Genomic DNA, 21,286 nt, shown 5'->3' with positions numbered 1-21,286 from the left:
GAAGGATGTTAGTTTTGTGATTTTTTGAAATGAAAAATTAAATTGGTAAATTATTTAATAAATAAAATTTAAAATTCAAAAATATGATGTACTATGAAAAAATACCCGTATTTTTTAAATAGTAAAGATAAAGATATTATTCTTAATCTATACGTATAAGAAGTTAGTTATTCCAAAATTCAAACTTGCCAAATATATGAAGTTTGTCTCCACCTTAAACACTCAATAATTTTGTAGTACGTTGTTAATTCAGACTCTAATACAGATTAATCGCTGTCCAAATAAACTCTGAGGCACACAATGACATAATGCAGGTCGATCTGATTACGTAGTTCCATACGGATCCGATCATCCTATGCACCCAGATCAAAATCGACACGGATCCCATGCACACGTACGCACGGCCACGTCGTTGACACGTCACACTCACCACCCTTGACCGTCCGATTGGATTAGCCAGCGGCCCAGATCGCCGCTGACGCGTTTCGTCCCGCGGGAGCCTCCGATTGGAACGCCACAACTTCACATCGCAGTCGGGCTCCTTTTCCCACGTCGGATTGGCCACCGCACGCTATATATATCGTATTATCGTGACGCCCCCCGCCCCGTGTCGGCACGAACCAGAAGCGAACGAAGCGAAGCAAACTACCGATGCGAAGACGACGATCGACCATAATGGCGCGTCGCCGCGCGTCGACGATGAGGAACCTCGGGTCGTTCTTCCTCGCCTTGCTTCTCCTCATCGTGTCTCCGGCCGGCTCTCTGGCGGCCGCCGCACCGCCGCCGCCCAAGGGTGGTGCTGCCGCTGGCGCCAAGCAGGGCGGTGGCACCGTGATCGGTATCGATCTTGGGACCACGTACTCGTGCGTCGGCGTCTACCGGAACGGGCGTGTGGAGATCATCGCCAACGACCAGGGGAACCGGATTACGCCTTCCTGGGTCGCCTTCACCGACGGCGGCGAGCGGCTCATCGGCGAGGCCGCCAAGAACCAGGCGGCGGCTAACCCGGAGCGGACCATCTACGACGCCAAGCGGCTCATCGGCCGCCAGTTCGCCGATGCCGAGGTGCAGCAGGACATGAAGCTGCTGCCGTTCGCCGTCGTCGACCGGAACGGCAAGCCGCACGTGCGCGTCGAGGTGAAGGATGGCGACGTGCGGGTGTTCAGCCCCGAGGAGGTAAGCGCCATGGTGCTCACTCGGATGAAAGAGACCGCCGAGGCCTACCTCGGCGAGAAGGTCACCCGCGCCGTCGTCACGGTGCCGGCCTACTTCAACGACGCGCAGCGGCAGGCCACCAAGGACGCCGGCGTCATCGCCGGACTCAGAGTCGACCGCATCATCAACGAGCCGACCGCCGCCGCCATCGCCTACGGCATCGACGAGAAGGGCGCCGAGAAGAACGTCCTCGTCTTCGACCTCGGAGGCGGCACGTTCGATGTCAGCATCCTCGCCATCGACAACGGCGTGTTTGAGGTCCTGGCCACCAACGGCGACACCCACCTTGGCGGCGAGGACTTCGACCAGCGCGTCATGGACCACTTCATCAAGCTCATCAAACGAAAGCACGGACGCGACATCACCGGCGACTCGCGCGCTCTGGGCAAGCTCCGCCGCGAGTGCGAGCGCGCCAAGCGCGCGCTGAGCAACCAGCACCAAGTGCGCGTGGAGATCGAGTCGCTGTTCGACGGCGTTGATTTCTCGGAGCCGCTCACCCGGGCGCGGTTCGAGGAGCTCAACAACGACCTCTTCAGGAAGACGATGGTACCGGTGAAGAAGGCCATGGCGGACGCCGGGCTGAGCAAGGGCGACATCGACGAGATCGTTCTCGTCGGCGGCAGCACAAGGATCCCCAAGGTGCAGCAGCTTCTCAAGGACTATTTTAACGGCAAGGAGCCCAACCGCGGCATAAACCCCGACGAGGCCGTGGCGTACGGCGCCGCCGTGCAGGCCAGCATCATCAGCGGCCATGTCGACGAAAACACAGAGAGCATGATCCTCCTCGACGTCGCGCCGCTCACCCTCGGCCTGGAGACGGCCGGCGGAGTGATGACCAAGCTGATCCCGCGCAACACGGTGGTGCCGACCAAGAAGAAGCAGGTGTTCACCACCTACAAGGACAAACAGACGACGGTGACCATCCAGGTGTTCGAGGGCGAGCGGAGCATGACCCGGGATAACCGTCTTCTCGGCAAGTTCGACCTCACCGGCATCGCGCCGGCGCCGAGAGGGACACCGCAGATCGAGGTCACCTTCGAGGTGGACCCCAACGGCATCCTCAGCGTGCAGGCCGCGGACATGGCCACCGGCAAGTCGGAGAAGATCACCATCTCCGGCGACGACCGGAAGCTGAGCCAGGAGGATATCGACCGGATGGTCCGCGAGGCGGAGGAGTTCGCCGAGGAGGATCGCCGGCACAGGGAGCAGGTGGACGCCCGGAACAGTCTCGAGGCGTACGTGTACAACGTCAAGGACTCGGTGGAGGGCAAGATGGCGGACGCCATGAAGGGACACGAGAAGGAGAAGGTGGAGGAGGCTGTGAGGGAGGCGTACGAGTGGCTGGACGGCAACCCGGACGCCGGCAAGGAGGAATACGAGGACAAGCAGAGAGAGCTGGAGGACGTGTGCAACCCCATCATGTCAGCTGTGTACCGGAGGGCTGGTGGTGGCGCGACCGTTGGCAACGTCGACGACGAGGATGACCAGGACGAGCTTTAAACAGTTTAGTCCGGTTGCTAGCTCCTGTTTCACTAACTTCTCTATCGAGATTTTTTTTTTCTGGTCAAATAAACTGGTGGCCCGCGCTGCGTGGCTAACTTCGTTATGAAATTTCTTATATAATACCAAATATAGTTTCACATTATATTGTAAAACATAAATATTAAAGTGATAATATCGGTGTTAAACTTAGACCTAACTTATAGTTAGATCAAACTATTACATTTGACGTTTCACGCAAATTAAAACAGTGGCTTCTTTTATATTATGTTAATAACATAACAGATCTAACAATAATACTAGATCAAAGTTATACAAAATTTATAGCATAATATCTCTTCTTTCATTTGTCTTCTTCAATCACATATATTTCATATATATTATTTATTTGTGATTGCTCGTAACATGTTTCAGATAACATAACGCTCACTTATAAAATAAATTAAATATTGTTTAGGCATATGAGAGAAAAACCCTGATTTTCCTCTTTCCTTGTCTGATTAAAAAAATATATCTTTTCTTTTTTATCTCTTATTTTCCTTTGATGATCGATAAAAAAACCTAATCTTTTTCCTTTCGATAAAAAAACCATTATGTTTTCTTTTTTTATTCAAAAAATCCAAAAATATCCACCCTTTTAATCCAAAAACCAAGTTCTTTTTTCTCTAAAAAAGTGTCTTTTCTTTTTTATCTCTTATTTCTTTTTTTTACCGAGCGATTGATGTGATCTTTTTTATCTTTAAACTTCTGATCAATTTGTTGGCAGGTGTACTTATAGAAATAGCGAGTTATTGACGTGATGGTTTTTATCTTCTCTTTTTTACTGCTGCTACAAACCGGATCTGTTCGATTCATTTTTTTTCCTCATTGTCCGATTTTTTTTTTTGCCGTTCTTTCCTTTTTTTTTTCTGGTTGTCCGATTCAACTTTTTTGCCGTTCTTTTCTCTTAAAAAATATTTTTTTCCTATTTTTCTCCGATTAACCTCAGAATTTTTAGCCCGTGAAAATCAACGTGAAAGCTCTTTTTCCTATTATTTTATATATATAATAGATAGAAGATTATGAAGTACTAATCCTAGCTACTGTTTTAGGCAAACAATTATATTGAAAACATATCAGTATTTTTTATTAAATTCGTAGGTGCAATTTGATCGAAAGTGTGCTAATTTTCCGCCTAATGTATGGCTTTCTGGTTAATGAAATCTTCACTAGAAAAAATGTATTTCATATTTTTCTCTTTTCTTAATAAAGTCTCTTTTATTTTAGATAAAATATGTACGGTTAGAAATAACACAGTTCAATATAATGAGATAAATACTAGAGGTTAGAAATAACCTAGTCCAATATAATGAGATAAATATATAAATATCAGAGCTTTAATAGCCCACCGGCGCTGGGGGCGAGACCGCGAGAGTCATACCAAATTAGTAGATAGTTAATGTGTTAATATTCTATTCTACTATAGTCAATGTGTTAGTATAAAAATGTACAATAACGATCCATTAAATTGGAAGAAATAAATGATTCGTAAAACACCTCACTGTATTATACACCAATCGATAGTTGGATGTTATCTACTGTAGTAGGACTTTTTAAAAGTTTGCTGCAAGCTTGCCTTGACTGTCCATTAACACTTTGCTCTACTAGTTGATATAATCACCAAACCATACAGTTATCGTGATATAACCGTGTGGTTTAGTTTGATGAATTTTATCTGAATTTGATAAAAATGTAAAAAGTCTAAATAAATTCCTACAAGTAGCACTTAATTTATACTGTTATGTAGTGAACAAAGTTTGTGAAAAATAATAAAGTTTACTTTTTATTTTAGGACTCCATCATTTTTTTTAAAAAAAACTTAAAACAATAAAACATGGATTGGATATTATTTCTACTTTACAACTCATACCAAAGGTTATGCCAACAAATTCGTGCAAGATTACATATATTTTCTTGATCTATCTACATTAATTTTCCTAACTTTTCAACTAGGATTTTTACTGCTCCGTACGTTTTATAATTTTTTTCACATTTTTTAATTTTCAATTTCAACTCACCATGGTTGGTTAATACACCTCTGTTTCTATTAGTTCACCAACTTAAACGATAACATTCAAATAGATTTCAGCAAGAAGATCTAGAAATTCATTATTAAAAATTAATTACTTTGGTACGGTAATAAAAGCTCCTACTGTAGATCCATTTGTGATACGTGAATAAGAAAATATGGATTAAGACCCTTCTGTGAAAAGGGGAAATAATTTTTTGAGCCTTTCTTATTTTCGTTAGTTTCAAGTCTGATGAGGATAATATTCTATGACTAAGAACTAATTTATTTCAACTTAAACTTGAAAAATAGATGTGCAGTCAGACGCCCTAACTTGCCCGCCTATTGTTTCCGTCCTCCAGCCTATTATAATAAATTTTGATATATGCAAAAAAAATTATTTTCAAAGAGTATAGCACATGAAAAGGTTAATGTATTAATAATTAATACCTATGCGGCTATGCCTATATTAATTGGGCATACTAAGAAATCCCATGTTATGGTCACTGACCAGGTAGATCTTGTTATTCTTACCGTAAATTGCACTAAGAATTAATGTAATATTAAATAAATATATCATTGCAAGTACCTATTTTGGACTCTCAATTTAGTATTTTGTTTACGTAACAAATAGTCCAATATGGTTCAATGCAAGTACTATTTTTTTTTGAATTGTGATTTAAGATTGTAAGTGTATAATATCTATAACCACTAATTAATACCATTTCTCTGAATTTTCTTCTTCTGTTAAAAAAAATTCAAAACTCGGACTCCTTGAAAATTCCGCCTTAAACATCACTGTTTATGCACATAGAGAAGGAATGGACAAGAGGCCGGCCCTGTACTGCGCAAAGAGCAAATAATGGCAACTTTGGGCTTAAAGAGGCCTTAAAACACTTGCACAACACACGCCATACTGGCCTTAAAACACTTCTACAACACACTTCTACATGGACGTTGGCAGAAGGCCAATAGCACATCGAACATACCAAGTGAACAGTTGTGAACTTGTGAGTTGTGACGATGCTCCTAGGCTTTGTGCCTCTTGATGACCTGAAGCTTGACACCGTACTTGAAGTTGCAGACGATCGAGAACTGAAACTGGAGAGGGGACTCCATGCTGGGCGAGTGCCGGAACACGTAGTGCCGGTAGAGGTGGATCACTGATAGTTTGATCTCCTGGATGGAGAACTTCTGGCCGATGCACGCCCTCGGCCCTATCCCAAACGGGATGAACGCGTACGGGTGCCTCCCTTTCTCCTCCTCGCCGTTTGGATCGAACCGCTCCGGCCGGAATACTTCCGGCTCCGGGAAATTCTTGGGATCCTTCGCTAGAACTCCTGGAGCCAGCCACACCCATGTTCCCTGAAGAAAAAAAAATGAAATATTGCCTATATGGACTTTTTAAAACAGAGATTTGTCCTAGACGGACTTATATATGATCGTTAGATCTAGCACCTTCGGAAGGGTGTATCCTCCAATTTCGACTGGTTCGCATGTTTCCCTTGCTACCAATGGCGATACCATGTAGAATCTCATCGATTCCTTCACAACCTACATTGGTAAGCACGTGAAAAGTACAATGCATCAGAGAAAGAAAAACACGGTATTACGAAGCCCATGAACACTCGCGCAGAAGAAGAGCATGCCTGATCAAGGTACGGGAACTTGGTCTGCAGATCCTCGGCCGTCGGCACGCGGTCGCTGGGGCCGACCCCGTCAATCTCCCGCAGCAGCTTCTCCTCCACCTCCGGGTGCTTGGCGACGAGGTAGAGCACCGTGGAGAGAGTGAACGCCGTCGTGGCCGATCCAGCGAGGAGGTGCTCGTACGTGAGCGCGCTGATGTAGTCCGGCGTGAGCAGCTCCCTGGAGGACTTGTTGGACGCCCTCGCCGTGAGCACGACGGACAGGAAGTCCTTGCGCTGCTGCGGGGCCGCGAGCAGGTCGTGCTCCATTGCCGCCTCCCGCTCGGCGACGATCCTGTCCATCTGTGCCCTCAGCGTGCGGTTGGCCCGGTCGATCTTGTAGTCCCCCATGCCGGGAATCCTCCCGAGCACGCGCCGGAACGGCTCTTGGAGGAACGGCACGAGCATGCCGGCGAGGATGGAGAGCGACCCGGACAGATCCATCTTGAGGGACGTGGTCGCGTGCATGTGCATCTTGATGAACTCCGATGACGTCTTGGCCTCCACGCCGGTATCAGCCCCGGCGGTCTTGTCTCCCTTGTTTGTGTCGGGTGAGACCGGCAGCTTTGACAGGCCGAAGTCCGTGCCGAACGCCGCCTGACCGATGACGTCGGTGACGAGGCTGAGAGAGAGGTCGGAGAAAGTGAGCTCCTCTTGGCCGCCGACGTTCTTAGCCGCGCGCTCAATGCATGACTCCATGGTGGGGATCAGGCTGGCCAGGTGCTTCGGCTGGTAGATGGAGATGATCATGTTTCGCATCGCCGTCCACCTCGAACCCCTGCAGTGCATCCCATTGATTTCTTTTTTAATCTCAAATCAATTGTCCTGTCCGACACTAGCCCAATATAACTCAGCCAAACTTTGTGGATAACAGTCTGCACTCTGCTGCCTGTGGCGAGTACCTTGTGAAGAACAACCCTTTCTGATGGATTGGAGAATTGGCAATGGGGGAGGGAATGCTTCGATTTGGAATGCTCTTGAATTTCTTCACTCCCGCTTCCTTGCACAGCTCTGCATCCGCCACAACGACTAGTGGTTGCCTTCCCATGTGAAATCTACAAGCAAATTGAACTGGATTTGGTTAACGGGTATTACCTCCGTTCCATATTATAAAACTTTCTTACATTATATAGATTCATATGTATGCTAATGAATCTAGACATATATATAAACTATATATATGAATATATGGATAAATCTATATATGAATATATAGATAAATCTAGAAGAATCTCTTTTATATGGAACAGAAAGAGTAGTATATTTTTAACTTTACAATAGTTATTTTCATCATTCACACTATTAAATATCTAACAAAACTCGACAATTTTTATCTTTCAACCATTAAATAAAAACACGGTGTATCCTCAGCTGAGATCTGCGTAGCAAACCAATCAGAGAAGAAAAGTAGTCACCTGAAGACAGGGCCGTGCTTTCTCGCGAGCTCGGAGAACACGTCCGGCCCGCGGCCGGCTACCAGGTGGAGGTGGCCGATGAGCGGCAGCGTCATGGGGCCCGGCACGTGCCGCACCTTCCAGTACGGCTCGTACAGGTAGGCCACCATCATCACCAGGAGACCACCCGCAGCCATGGCCATCAACGTGGCCGCGTACTCCGCCGCCGCGGCCAGCAACTCGCCGGTCTCCATCTCACGGACGCCCTTCCTCACTCACCCCCACTGTTCGACGCACCGTGCCAAGCGTTGCTGGTTTATATAACCTGCAGGCATGTGAAATGGTCAAAACGGAGATGATGGAGAGGCATCGCTGAGTATCATATATTGTTTTGGTTGGATTAGTTTGTCCTTAATGAGGTGATATCCTTGTTGTTAGTCAATGATACCATTTTTTTAATTTCAAATCGCTTGCTGCCAATGAGTTGCAGTGGCAGGTGTTTTTGTTTTCATGATGAGGATAGCTGTAAATCTGCAATATGCCACGTGAGTTAGTATTCTACTAGATGCTAACGGTGGACCATACGAGATGCTCCTCGGTAAGCTCTTGTTGTCATTGGGATGTACCAGCTGACAGAAGCTGTTCCGCGAGTTTAACGCCACCAGATGGACCGCTGCATCTTTGTTGACATTCGGGAAACACTCATCCGACAACTTGGGAACATAACGATTTTGGATTACTCGACCACCAAAGGGAAAAAAAAATACCTTTGGCTTCTGCATCAAAGATCCGCCTTATGCATATCTCAGTATCTCACACACACATCTATCTATCTATTATATATATAAAGTAATTGAAAAAGAAGTCTCCACGTCGTTCCTCACGGGTTAGAAAATCCTAAGTTGAAGGAAAATAGAACAAAAAAGAAGGAAATAAAGTGGTTGATTTTTTGATCGGACAAAGGAAAGAACGGGATTGGTTTTTTTATCGGACAAGCTAGGAGAAAAGAACGTGATTGACAAGGAATTTTTTATATAAAAAAAGAACGTGATTTTTTAATAAAAAAGAACATGATTTTTGGATTTTTTTTAATAAAAAAGATAAGATAGTGATATTTTTGATCGGACATGAAAAAAACACCGCGTTTAATTTCACGGGCTAGAAAGCCCCGCATTAATCAAAGGAAAATAAGAGAAAAGAAAGAAAAAGAAATAACATGGTTGATTTTTTGATCAGACAAATATAAAAGTTTGATCTAAGTTAGGTCCAGGTTTAAAACTATATTGTCACTCTAATATTTATATTGTACAATATGATATGAAACTATATTTAATATTATATAAGAAATTTCGTAACGAAGTTAGCCGCGCAGTCTGCGTGGACCACGATGCTAGTTTTTATAGGTAAAATTGGGAACGGGCAAATTGTGGCCCCCTTTTAATTAGCCAGCCAAAAAAAAGGAAAAGTGAGCTATCCATTAAATAACCTATTTATACTGAGCATTTTTCCCATCCTTGAGGACGTACCTTGAGGTGTCACTTTTTCCTTCTTGATACCTTAGACACTAGAAGGTACCAAATTTTACATAAAAAATAATGGAATCTCGTGATACCTACTCAAGGACGAGAAAAATGCTCATTTATATTACGGGCCTTTTTACCGTCCTTAAAAGTATCTCAAGGTATCAGGAATTTTAGTATAAATATTTGGTACTTCAAGGTATCACCCTTTCACCCTTTTTACACTAAAAAGTATGGTACATTAAGTTATTTTTTCAAAGATAATAAAAAAACTCTTATATTATATCTATAGCGTTTTTATTAGAGAGGGTGCCAAGAAAATCTTGTAACAAGCACATGTTGCTATACATTGTATGAGAGATGCCTACGAGGTACGTAGAGGTACTAATAGAGGAGCAAGAGTTTTTTTTACGGCTTTTTTTATTATTTTTGAAAAGTACCTCAAAGTATAAAGAATTTTAGTACAATTTTTTGATACCTTCAGGTATAAAGTACCTCAACGTACCACACTTTTTACACTAAAAGTGTGGTATCTTGGCATACTTTTTCAAGGATAGTAAAAAGCCCTTTTTTATCATTTAAAATAATATCTTGAGATATCAAAATTTTAGTATAAAATTGTTGTACTTAAGTTATATTAGAGCTCAATGTACTAAATTTTTATATTAAAAAATATGATGCCTCAAAAAAGCTCACAGAGCAGTATGGTTTATTGATCAGGAAAGGGGCAAGGTGTGAAAAAAGAGTAATTTTTTACCAGGAAAGGGGCAAGGTATGAAAAAAGAGCAATTTTACGATCTAACAAAAAGCAACAAAAAGTAGCTCGAGGTACCGGTATCGCGCGGTACCAAATTATTTCTGATCGTTGGATCTAACAGCGCACATCTTACTCAGCTAGATCTAATGGTGAGAAATGATTTAGTACCTCAAGTTACCGGTATATCGAGGTACTTTTTATTAAATCAGAGCAAATCACATAAAATAAAGTTATCGTAACTGATGGTACTATGTTAATTAACTAATAATTTAGTATTGAGTTTGTTGTTATATCAATACCTTTGCTGATTGAGTCTATACCTTTGTATTTGGTGATCTGGTCATCGCAAGGAAAAAAATCAACATTACGTTTTTCTTTTCTCCTCGTTCAATCTCTTTCTTAGGTCATTAGCACCGATAGGATGGGACGAAAAGGTCGTGGCTCGGTAGCTTGCTGAGCTCGTGGCTAGCTCGGCTCGGCTCGGCTTGACTCGACTCGTTTCAATTTCTTAACGAGCCAAGCCATCATTTTAGTCGTTCGCAATAATGAGCCAGCTCGAGCTGGCTCGCGAGCTACTCGTGAGCTAAACGAGCCGCATCAAAGTAATTTTCTAGATTATTTTGTGCCTTGATACTTATAATTTAAGCAATCTTGATCATAAAATTATGGAGACATGAAATTAAATTTAGATTATGATTTCATATTTTAATTAAATTTACATTATATTTTTTATATTTATATTTGTATGATAATTATAAATTTATAGTGCAAAAAATTCATGTAAATGTTGTGACTCGCGAGTCTAACGAGCTAGCTCGAGTTGGCTAACGAGCCGAGCTGAGCTGGTCTGCTAGCTTGTTTAGTTAACGAGCCGCCAAACGAGCTATAACGAGTCGAGCCAAGCCGAGCTAGCTCGGTATCTAGCCCTAAGCACCGATGATCCTTTTGTAAAAATATTCTGAGAAATACAGCCCAAGTGTAAATAAAAATATTTACAAATAGACTCTTTGAACCATCCATATTGACGCTAAGGATCTATTTACAAATATATTTGTTCTTATGTGGAGATTTTTTTCTGATTTTTTAAAAGTTACCCGTGCCAATATTTTGACGCCGACCACCTTCATCTCAATCACTTAGCCATCACTGGGTCGAGGGTGACGGCATCATCTTCTTTGACGCTGAGACGGTAGACCTTGATGCCAATGATCATAACGCTGAGTAAAATGATTATCTTTAGCTGAAATTCTTTTAAGGGTCCATTAGTGTTAAAAGTTTTTTGAAAGGATAAATTCGGGAGCCTCACATATTGTGGTGCCGCAGAGAAAATATTTTTCGCCGAACAGGAACCACAGGTGCACTGTGCACAACGCCTTTATATCGCCGTGGAAGGAGCCAAGGAGGGATGAAGACGGCAAGTCGCGACAGACGATATACTCGTCTGACTAACGGAAAATTTAACATTTTTTTTAACAAGCAGTTAATGACACTCTGCCTCGATCCATTGTATACCCATACGCTGATATGCATAGAAGATAGAACGAACAGTCTTACTAGCATAATTATACAGATTTAGTACATGCCAGCAATCGCAAAATTTGTTGCGCGCGCCTGTGGCTCTGTTTAATTACCCAAGGTTGATCAGGTTACTTCACGAATAATAAAGCTCAGGCTTGGACAACCTCGGTGTCGGTATTGCCACCAGCGGCGTGGCCTTCTTCATCACGATCCCAAACTTCTCGGACAGGTCGACCTGCGCGCCCTGCGGCATTTTCCAGTCGAACGCCTGCAGCAGCATGGCGACCGAGTACGCCGTCAGCTTATCCGCCAGTGCCATCCCGGCGCAGATCCTCCGGCCGGACCCGAACGGGAGGTAGTCCAGCTGGCTGCCGGCGAAGTCCCCCTTGTGGCCGCCGTCCCTGGCGAACCTCTCCGGGTTGAAATCTAGCGGCTCGTTCCAGACCAGTGGGTTCCGCTGGATCGCCCACACGTTGATGAACACGCGGCAGCCCTCGGGGACGTGGTAGCCGCCGACCGTCGAGGCGGCGCTCGGGCTGTGTGGCACCAACAGCGGCACCGGCGGGTGCAGCCGGAGCGTCTCCTTGATCACCATGCGGAGGTAGTGGAGGTGCGGGAGGTGGGACTCCTCCACTACGGCGTCCCGGCCAACGACGCTGTCGAGTTCTTGCTGCACGTTGTCCATCGCCTGAGGGTTGTGCAGCAACTCCGCCATGATCCACTCCACAGAGTTCGACGTAGTGTCCGTCCCGCCGACCACCATCTCCTATTCACGTCGTACATAGTTTATAGCGATTTCTGATTAGTGAAAGCATTTAGGGACGTTCCAATAACATGTTAATGTAGGGATTACTGATTACCAAGAGGAAGCCCTTAACGTTGTTCATGGTAAATTGGGTCTTGCCGTCGCCGCCTTCCTTCTCCATCTTGAGTAAGCATTCCAAGAAGTCCGTCGTCGTCTCGCCACCATCCTGCTGGGATTTCATCCTCTGCTGTATGATCTTGGTGAACAACACGTCGAACCGTGATCTGAGCCGCTCCATCTTCCTCCTGATACCCTGCAGATCGAACGGCTTCAGCGCCGGAAACAGGTCCGAGACGTTGGGCGTCCCGAGGAGCTCGGTGACCTCCGCGACGAGGCCCCTGAACTCGCTCCCCACCGCCGCCCTCTCGCTCTCGCTCCCGATGGTGCCTCCCCACATGGTACCCGTGATCACGTTCATAGTGTTCAGAAACATCTGCTCGCCGATGTCCACCGGCTCGCCGGACTTCGAGTGGAGGTACCGGAGGGTGGACCTGAACTCGCGCCGGCGGAGGCTGTGCACACCGGCGAGCCCCGCGGGGCTCATCATCTCCTGGACACAGACGCGGCGGAGCAGGCGCCACATGGGCCCGACCGGGTTGCCCACGATGTTCCGCACGCCACCGAAGGCGACCGCGTCGCCGGCGTCCGGCATGACCCGGTTGGCGAAGACGGAGTCCTGGTCACGGAGCACCTCTCGGGCCAGCTGAGCGGAATTGACGACGATGTCCACCTTGGAGCCGAGGCGGATGGAGAGGATAGGCCCGTGCTTCTCGGCGAGTCCAGCGAAGTAGGTGTGCAAGTTCGGGTCGATGAAAGGGAGGCTGCCGACGAGCGGGAGTCCCGCCGGTCCGGGTGGCAAGCGGCTGCGGCGCCGCCGGCTGATGGCGAGGTATAGCACCGTCGCCGTCGGCACAAGCAACGAAGCATAGACAAGGTTTGCTGCTGCCATGGGCTGCATGGCTATGGCCTGCGAGGTGTCAAAGTCTCAAAGGTACAACTGCAGGCTATCAGCACTACGTTTTGTCGAATACAACGCCAAACTAGCCACGTACAAACGCCCTGTTTGGCTATATTAGGACAGATTTTGAAGGGTATCGATCGCCAAGAATAATGAAGCTAAGACTGTTGCTTTATCGATGACTACCGATCATTCTGATATTTTTCTGTGTTATTATTACTCGTTCTTTTGTTACGTCGCTGACTTCTTATTTATGTTTAACTTTCGTCTTATTAAAAATTTTCTCTAAATATATAAAATTATAAATCATACTTAAAGTTAATTTAGTAATAAATCAAATCGTAATAAAATAGTCAATAATTATATAACCTTTTTAATAAAACGAAGGGTCATATATATAAAAGTCAATGGCGTTAAAAAAAATTCAGGGTGATTATACTATTCGGTTTTGCTCGATAGCATGATAAATAATACCTCTATTTTATATTGTAAGATAAATAATACCTCTATTTTATATTGTAAGACTTTCTATACTTGACTAAATTTATCAATTGATGAATATATATAACTTATATATATCTAGATTCATTAGCATCCATATGAATCTAAACAAGACTAGAAAGTTTTATGTTATAAAATGGAGAGAGTACATAAGTTCGGATCGAGGACGCCTGTACAGCCCGGTAATCTCTACTTTCTATATAAAGTTAACGTATTCTCTCTTCTCTTATAAAGCTACATCATCTTAATTGTTTTTAGCTTGAAGATCATACGTCAAGAGTGTAAATTAAGCCACATCACCTCAATTGCTTTTAGCCCTTAGGATGATACATCAAGGGTGTAAATTAAATCACACCATCTCAATTATTTTTAGCCCTAAGATGATATATCAAGGATGTAAATTGCATCTCTTCATATCCCCTTAATTGTTTTTAGCATTTGGATGACTCATCAAGAGTGTAAATTACATCTCTTCTCCAAAAGTCACACCATACAACCAACCATTTATTACCTATGGATAATTGATAAAGGTATAAAAATATAGAAACATATGAAAAAATCATATATTAGGTAAGATTTTTTTTTTAGAATTCATATATAGTACATTATCACACGGTTCTTCAACAGCAATGCGCAGGAGATAAACATACAGGCCACGCCCGAGAAACCAGCGACTTGGGTGTGTTCGACGGGTGGAGAAATTGGAAAAGTCGATCGTCTGTTTTTCATGTCTGCACTTTTCATGACTTTTTTTTACAAAATCTTCTATTAAAAGTTGTTTTAAAATTATATTAATCAAATTTCAAAATCATTATAATTAATACTTAATTAATCTTGCTCTAAAAGCTCACCCCGTTTTATGTATGTATTGTTGTCGTTGTTTTTTTTATCAAACTCGCCTTAAGCAATCCTGTCGTTCAACCTTGGTGACATCTTGTCTTATTCATGTATTAGGAGTAGATGAGCATCTAGCTAAGGCACTCTTTGTCTGGCTTTTCTCTGAGAAAAATTGACATATTTATAAATAAAAAATAATTTGTGAATATAAATTTTATATATGGTTTTTACCGATGAAAACGAAAAGTGATAAATAAATTCCATGAAAAACACCAAAATTAACTCTAACTTAAGGTTTAAAATTAAAATTTTGACTTATAAGCATAAAAAATAAAAAGACAAGAGCGTAAGATGATTGGATAAATAGTGCGCTTGCTGATTTGAATTCTGCTACGCAGTAGTTGTCACAGCTGATCTGTCTAAATTTTATATGGAGAGGGCTACTGAAGCTTGGTATCAAACCTTTGAGATACCGAGGCCACAAGATGACAAATTAAAGGGCATCGTACTTAATTAAAATGTTATTCTTGTAAGAAATGTTCTGCGATTATTTCTGCAAGAAAAATCAAGAATTACTTTCCATCTGGATTCTCGATGCAGTAGTTACAGCTGAACATGCCTAAATAAGCGATGCAATAAAACTTGACTTCCGATGCAGTAAAACGAACCAGTAATACGGATGCACTAAAATGAAGCTGTAATAAAAAAAAATTAAAGCTTAACTCCCATTCTTCCTTTTGTAGCGCGAGATACTAAAATTGATCAAGTTGATACTAAAATCCCTACTATTGATGATGATAGATTGAACGATTACGATTACATGGTATCTCCAGATACTAGCTTGGTCATGGGGCAAATAGCATGAGTGGGGATACTAGTACCTCACGGTATAAAAGAAAGGATTAGAATAAAACTCAAAAAATTAAGGGACTAAAACAAACTATTGATATTTACATGTCCTAAATTCATAAACTATATGCTAAACCCTAATTTTCTCTTTTTCTAAAGCTCATCAAAAAGCATATTAGGGACAAACCTTTTTGGTACCTATTTATACCCTCAATGTAACTGTGCAAAAGAGATATATAGGACTCCCAACCATGTGAGAAGAGCTCTTTTAACCTTCTTTAAATGTTTCTCATATTAATCTATCTTGTTAACTTTTTAAATGATAATAGAGCTTACGAGAAATGAGTACATATCTCATTGAGTGATAAAAAATCATATATGTTACAGATGATAGGTCATGATTCACATCTCTCACCAAAGCATAATAACAGCTAAAAGACCCACCACAGACAATGGTTTTAGCCGCTAATGATAAGGGGAAGAGATTTCTCTGACTTAACGTCATAGGGACATTGAGCCTGACATGTAGACCCTATCGTGTATAGGTCTATATGTCAGTAGCACGAGTCCCCTGACTTTTAAGTCAGAGGATGATAAGGTGTTCTTTAGTAGGTTGATCTATTGCATCTTTATTTCACGAACAGTACAAACAATCGCACAATTTGTTTCACCTGGACGAACTTAGTTGTGCAAGGTACGGTGGCTACACGAATACTATTAATAAAGATCAGGCTTTGACAACCTTGGTGTCGGTATTGCCACTAGCGGCGTGGCCTTCTGCACCACGATACCAAATTTCTCGGACAAGTCAAGCTGCACGCCTTGCGGCAGCTTCCAGTTAAACGCCTGCAGCAGCATGGCGACCGAGTACGCCGTCAGCTTCTCCGCCATGGCCATCCCGGCGCAGATCCTCCGGCCGGACCCGAACGGGAAGTAGTCCAGCTGGCTGCCGATGAAGTCCCCCTTATGGCCGCCGTCCCCGGCGAACCTCTCCGGGTTGAAAACGAGGGGCTCGTTCCAGACCAGTGGGTTCCGCTGGATCGCCCACACGTTGACGAGCACGCGGCAGCCCTTGGGGACGTGGTAGCCGCCGACCGTCGAGGCGGCGCTCGGGCTGTGCGGCAGCAACAGGGGAACCGGCGGGTGCAGCCGGAGCGTCTCCTTGATCACCATACGGAGGTAGTGGAGCTGCGGGAGGTGGGACTCCTCCACTACAGCGTCCCGGCCCACGATGCGGTCGAGTTCTCGCTGCACCTTGTTCAGAATCTGAGGGCTCCGCAGCAACTCCGCCATGGCCCATTCCACGGTGGTCGACGTGGTGTCCGTCCCGCCGACCACCATCTCCTGTTAACGTATATGTAACACATAGGGGTGTTACTGATATAGTGAACGTCCTTTTAGGTGTGGGGAACTAGGGGATTGATGAGTAGTTGGAGTAAATAATTACTAAGAGGAAGCCCTTGACGTTATCCATGGTAAAGGGTGTCGTGCCGTCGCCGCCTTCCTTCTCCATCTTCAGAAGGCACTCCAAGAAGTCCGTCGTCGTCCCATCACCACCGTCTTGCTGGGATTTCATCCGCTGCTGTATGATCTTGGTGAGCAACAGGTCGAACCTCGACCTGACCTGCTCCATCTTTCTCCGGACACCCTGCAGGTCGAACGGCTTCAGCACCGGGAACAAGTCAGAGACGTTGGGCGTTCCGAGCAGCTCGGTGACCTCCGCGACGAGGCCCCTGAACTCGCTCCCCACCACTGCCCCCTCGCTCTCGCTCCCGATGGTGCCTCCCCACATGGTGCCCGTGATCACGTTCATGATGTTCAGGAACATCTGCGCGCCGAGGTCCACCGATTCGCCGGACTTCGTGTGGAGGTACCGGAGGGTGGACCTGAACTCGCGCCTGCGGAGGCCGTGCACGCTGGCGAGCCCCGCCGGGCTCATCATCTGGTGGACGCAGACTCGTCGGAGCTGCCGCCACGTGGGCCCGACCGGCGTGCCCGCGATGTTCTGCGCGCCACCGAAGGCGATCGCGTCGCCGGCGTCCGGCATGACCCGGTTCGCGAAGACGGAGTCCTTGTCGCGGAGCACCTCGCGGGCCAGCTGCGCGGAACTGACGACGATGTCCACCTTGGATCCGAGGCGGATGGAGAGGATAGGGCCATGCTTTTCGGCGAGTCGAGCGAAGTAGGTGTGCAAGCTTGGGTCAATGAAAGGCAGGCTGCCGACGAGCGGGAGCCCGGCCGGTCCGGGTGGCAAGCGGCTGCGGCGCCGTCGGGTGATAGCGAGGCACAGCACCGCAGGCACAAGCAATGCAGCGCAGACAGCAAGGTTTACTGGTTCTATGGGAGGCATGGCTGTGGCCTGTGGTTCTGTGAAGTGAAGGAATCTTAGCAGCTGGCTACTAAATGCCCAACTTATTGACGTAAAAACAGCTAAACGCCACTGTTTGTGTAGATTAATTTACGACAATGGAGATTCTTGCTTTGTTTATGGCTATCCCGTCGTTCTCATCTTTTCAGATCACCATCAACTTTTTAGTACATTTCAGCTCTGCATGATAGCATGATAAATTGATAAGTTCAGCGTGCCTGGCCGGCCGCCCAAGGAATTATTGCATACACCTCTTAAGTTCTTTTTTTTTCCCCTTATATTAAATTAATATGGTCATAAGCCAAATTTTAAATTTTTAACCTTAAATTTAAAGTATATTTTAGTGTTTTTTCACCGTAGTTTATTCTTGTACTTTTTGATCGCTAAGAAAATAGATGTAAATTTTTATTTATAAATTATTTTTTTATAAACAAATATGTCATTTGGTTTTTTTCCTAAATGATATTACTAGATTTATCATCCAACAAACCATCGTAACTTGCAACTCTTTTTTATTTAAAATAACTTATTTTTATAAATATTATTAGTGAAAATAACATCTCGATGAATATATTTAGATCCAAATATAACCATATTTTAGAATGGAGGGAGTATACTGGAACTCGCAGAAACCTACTACTACCTCCATCCCATATTAAGTTTATTTTTCAGTTTTTAAATACTGACTCTTTGTCTTATTTGAATTTTTTTACAATTAATATTTTTATGCGTGACTAATGTTTTTAAGTTTTTGTATATTTTTTCAAATAAAACGAATGGTCAAACATAAAAATAAAGTTATTATAGGACATACTTACTAAATATTTTATTGTTCAACCATGATCACACCAGTTCAATTTAGAATTTTAGACAAAGACAGCAATATAGACATCACCCACCCCCTCACCCCGTGTTGTTGGCAGCCTGTAGTGTGACATTTAATTCCAAGCGAAGACCTTTCTGAAGATGTAGTTCTTGTCCTATCGTTTGCCATTTGTTCTAGAAATTTCAATTGAATTTCAACATTCATAGATTGATTTCTTCCAAGGGATGAAAGAACTCGAGCCAAACTATACTCTTCATCGGTATTGCCATTTGGACCTAGCATCTTGATTTGTTTTCCCCCTCAGCAGTCGAACTTGTACTGGTTTTTATAAACTTGGAAAAAGCCAAGAAAATGCAATTTTTTTATAAACACGATGCATAAAAATCAAAACCTCCACAAAATAAACAAAACCAAAGAAAGTCTACTCATAATGGAATAGCTAATTATAGCAAATTATTAAATTTAAACTAACTTTTCCTTGCATTTGACTCGAACCAATCTCGACAAGCCTATAGCCAAGCTAAGCTCTGATATCAAGTTTGTGGGGACGTCTAGTTTCAAAATTAACATCACAAAAAATCAAAATCATGATCATCTAGGATTTTGACCATGCGCAGAATGATATACAAAACCAGCTTCGGTTACTTCATATAACTTAAGTTTTACAACTCTTAGAAAGTTTCAAGATCCAAACTAGTACAATCTTATTTAGATACGCCAAGAGATACTAAAACCCAAAAGACTCCATTGGCAAAGTGTATACTAAGCCTAGAAAAACACTACGCACTATAAAATCGGGTCAACTTCTGGGGCCTTATCATAATAGTGTTCATCTATATATCAAAGTTATACAAGAATGATTACTTATGTATTCAACGAGATTTATCATTAACTAAAGCAAAAAAAAATTGTGATGCAAGAAGTTTATTTTTCTACCATCATCGTATATAAAACATGACAACAGTAACTCATTAATATTCTCTATCAATTTTTTAAACAACTACTTATACCAAAGGAACAGGAATCACCCACGACACAACTCCAAATAGGGTCGAGTCTGGCCTAGGTTTTGAACGGGCCTAGCAACGACCGAGAAAAGGGGAGATGGTGGAGATGGAGATGCCCATAGAAAAAAGGGGCGAGCTATGGGCGATGGGGGTTGCAAAGGGAGGGAGTGGCGGTGCCATCTTCTTCTCCAACTGGCAAATCGGTGACGATGGCACACTAAGGGAGGTGGCACAACTCTAACCATGGCAAGAGTGGTGTCTAGTGGATGGAGGTGTCTAGTGGATGGAGAAGTTAGCAGTCGACGTCTATATTTACGTTAGCCTAGTTGAGCCGTGTTGGAAGAATCGGTCAAAAGGCTCATTTCGTAATGGGAGGGAGAGAGACGGAAGAAATATGGACCAAGGCCTAGATGGAAAGGAATGGAAGAACGAGAAAAACAAGGGATGGGCCAAAATGGATGGGTTTTGGCCCAATAGAGATAAAAGGATTTGTAATTTTTGTATCATTTATTTGAATAGAATTTAAAGGGGATAAAATTCAAATGAAAAGTTTCTAGGATATTTGAATTTTAGGGGATATTTTTTTCCAAAAAATATGGACACTAAGAAGGTATGAAACCCCAAATTTATGGTAGATTTCACAAAATAGCAGGTACTTTGACCAAATTATCATAAAACTATAAATTTAATATTGTGTATCACAAAACTATATATTTAGCAACAAATTTATCATAAAACTATATATTTAAAGTCTTTTAGTATAGAACTAAACATTTAGTGATGAAACTGTCAAAAAAAATACATGTGTTAGAATTCCACTGTTATTATTTTTTAATGTACAAAAGTTGTAGTTTTTGATAAAACTGATGCTTAATATGTAGTTTTGGGATATAATGGCTTAAATATATACTTCTGTGAAAAAAATGATGTTAAATTTATAGTTTTGTGATACATAACCTTAAATCTATAGTTTTGTGATAGTTTGACCAAACTATATGTAGTTTTGTTAAATTTACTCCTGAATTTATTTGAACGAGGTTTAGGAGACAAAAATAAATTTATAAAATCTTTAAGAGAGGAAACATTTGATTATCTGAATATCAATAAAACCCAAGAAGAACCAATATAAAACTTTTTACAATAAATTTATCTAAAATTTAAATGTTTTTTAAGTACATTACGACGACAATTTATGGGATCCCTGCCCAGCTCAACAGTGATTACACATATTTTACGAAGACGGGGCAGTTCTGATGCTTTTATGGCAGACTCCCAAGTCCGAACCGTTGCTTTAAGTTGGGCTCCTCCGTTTCGTACCTATCATTAGGTAGGGTTGAGTGTTGTTCAGTGTGTTGTGTGTGTACTGATCTTTTTTTCTTGAGGTACATGGAGAATTTTCTCTAGCTTAGATTTTGTTTTTTTTTTCGTTTTATTATATCATATTTAGGTTTTTATACATACTTATTTAAAATGTAATTGGTAATTCTCCTGCTGCTATT

The 21,286-nt window shown here is 43.1% G+C and overlaps 4 protein-coding genes across 4 annotated transcripts; 1 reads left to right on the top strand and 3 right to left on the bottom strand.

The window, feature by feature from the left end:
• Window positions 1-674: 674 nt before the first annotated feature.
• On the top strand, window positions 675-2,879 carry LOC102722995 (heat shock 70 kDa protein BIP4). The gene has a single exon (XM_006644509.2). The coding sequence runs from the start codon at window positions 676-678 to the stop codon at window positions 2,713-2,715; it is 2,040 nt and encodes a 679-aa protein (XP_006644572.1). The 5' UTR covers window position 675; the 3' UTR covers window positions 2,716-2,879.
• A 2,863-nt stretch (window positions 2,880-5,742) lies between these two features.
• On the bottom strand, window positions 5,743-8,095 carry LOC102710365 (cytochrome P450 711A1). Its single transcript, XM_006646182.3, has 5 exons — window positions 7,863-8,095; window positions 7,350-7,502; window positions 6,412-7,225; window positions 6,221-6,316; window positions 5,743-6,127 (listed from the first exon to the last, which is right to left on the bottom strand). The coding sequence occupies exons 1-5, from the start codon at window positions 8,093-8,095 to the stop codon at window positions 5,792-5,794; spliced, it is 1,632 nt and encodes a 543-aa protein (XP_006646245.2). The 3' UTR covers window positions 5,743-5,791.
• A 3,664-nt stretch (window positions 8,096-11,759) lies between these two features.
• LOC102710084 (3,9-dihydroxypterocarpan 6A-monooxygenase-like) lies at window positions 11,760-13,399 on the bottom strand. Its single transcript, XM_006646181.2, has 2 exons — window positions 12,497-13,399; window positions 11,760-12,402 (listed from the first exon to the last, which is right to left on the bottom strand). Exons 1-2 carry the CDS (start codon window positions 13,397-13,399, stop codon window positions 11,770-11,772), a joined length of 1,536 nt encoding a protein of 511 aa, XP_006646244.2. The 3' UTR covers window positions 11,760-11,769.
• A 2,587-nt stretch (window positions 13,400-15,986) lies between these two features.
• LOC102709799 (flavonoid 3'-monooxygenase CYP75B137-like) lies at window positions 15,987-17,985 on the bottom strand. The gene is made up of 2 exons (XM_006646180.3): window positions 17,034-17,985; window positions 15,987-16,930 (listed from the first exon to the last, which is right to left on the bottom strand). The coding sequence occupies exons 1-2, from the start codon at window positions 17,934-17,936 to the stop codon at window positions 16,304-16,306; spliced, it is 1,530 nt and encodes a 509-aa protein (XP_006646243.1). The 5' UTR covers window positions 17,937-17,985; the 3' UTR covers window positions 15,987-16,303.
• Window positions 17,986-21,286: the final 3,301 nt, after the last annotated feature.

The sequence above is a fragment of the Oryza brachyantha genome, chromosome 1, assembly GCF_000231095.2.
Source record: "Oryza brachyantha chromosome 1, ObraRS2, whole genome shotgun sequence".
NCBI lineage: Eukaryota > Viridiplantae > Streptophyta > Magnoliopsida > Poales > Poaceae > Oryza > Oryza brachyantha.
Note: the sequence above shows the minus strand (reverse complement) of the source record. Positions and strands in the feature narration are given on the sequence as shown.

Bases quoted from the DNA above. Each gene is read 5' to 3' on its own strand.
- LOC102722995 (XM_006644509.2), top strand. From the start codon at position 676: ATGGCGCGTCGCCGCGCGTCGACGATGAGGAACCTCGGGTCGTTCTTC.
- LOC102710365 (XM_006646182.3), bottom strand. From the start codon at position 8,095: ATGGAGACCGGCGAGTTGCTGGCCGCGGCGGCGGAGTACGCGGCCACG. The intron at 7,503-7,862 runs GTGACTACTTTT...ATTTGCTTGTAG, and splicing joins AAGCACGGCCCTGTCTTCAG to ATTTCACATGGGAAGGCAAC. The intron at 7,226-7,349 runs GTACTCGCCACA...GATGCACTGCAG, and splicing joins AAAGGGTTGTTCTTCACAAG to GGGTTCGAGGTGGACGGCGA.
- LOC102710084 (XM_006646181.2), bottom strand. From the start codon at position 13,399: ATGCAGCCCATGGCAGCAGCAAACCTTGTCTATGCTTCGTTGCTTGTG. The intron at 12,403-12,496 runs GTAATCAGTAAT...CGACGTGAATAG, and splicing joins ACGTTAAGGGCTTCCTCTTG to GAGATGGTGGTCGGCGGGAC.
- LOC102709799 (XM_006646180.3), bottom strand. From the start codon at position 17,936: ATGCCTCCCATAGAACCAGTAAACCTTGCTGTCTGCGCTGCATTGCTT. The intron at 16,931-17,033 runs GTAATTATTTAC...ATACGTTAACAG, and splicing joins ACGTCAAGGGCTTCCTCTTA to GAGATGGTGGTCGGCGGGAC.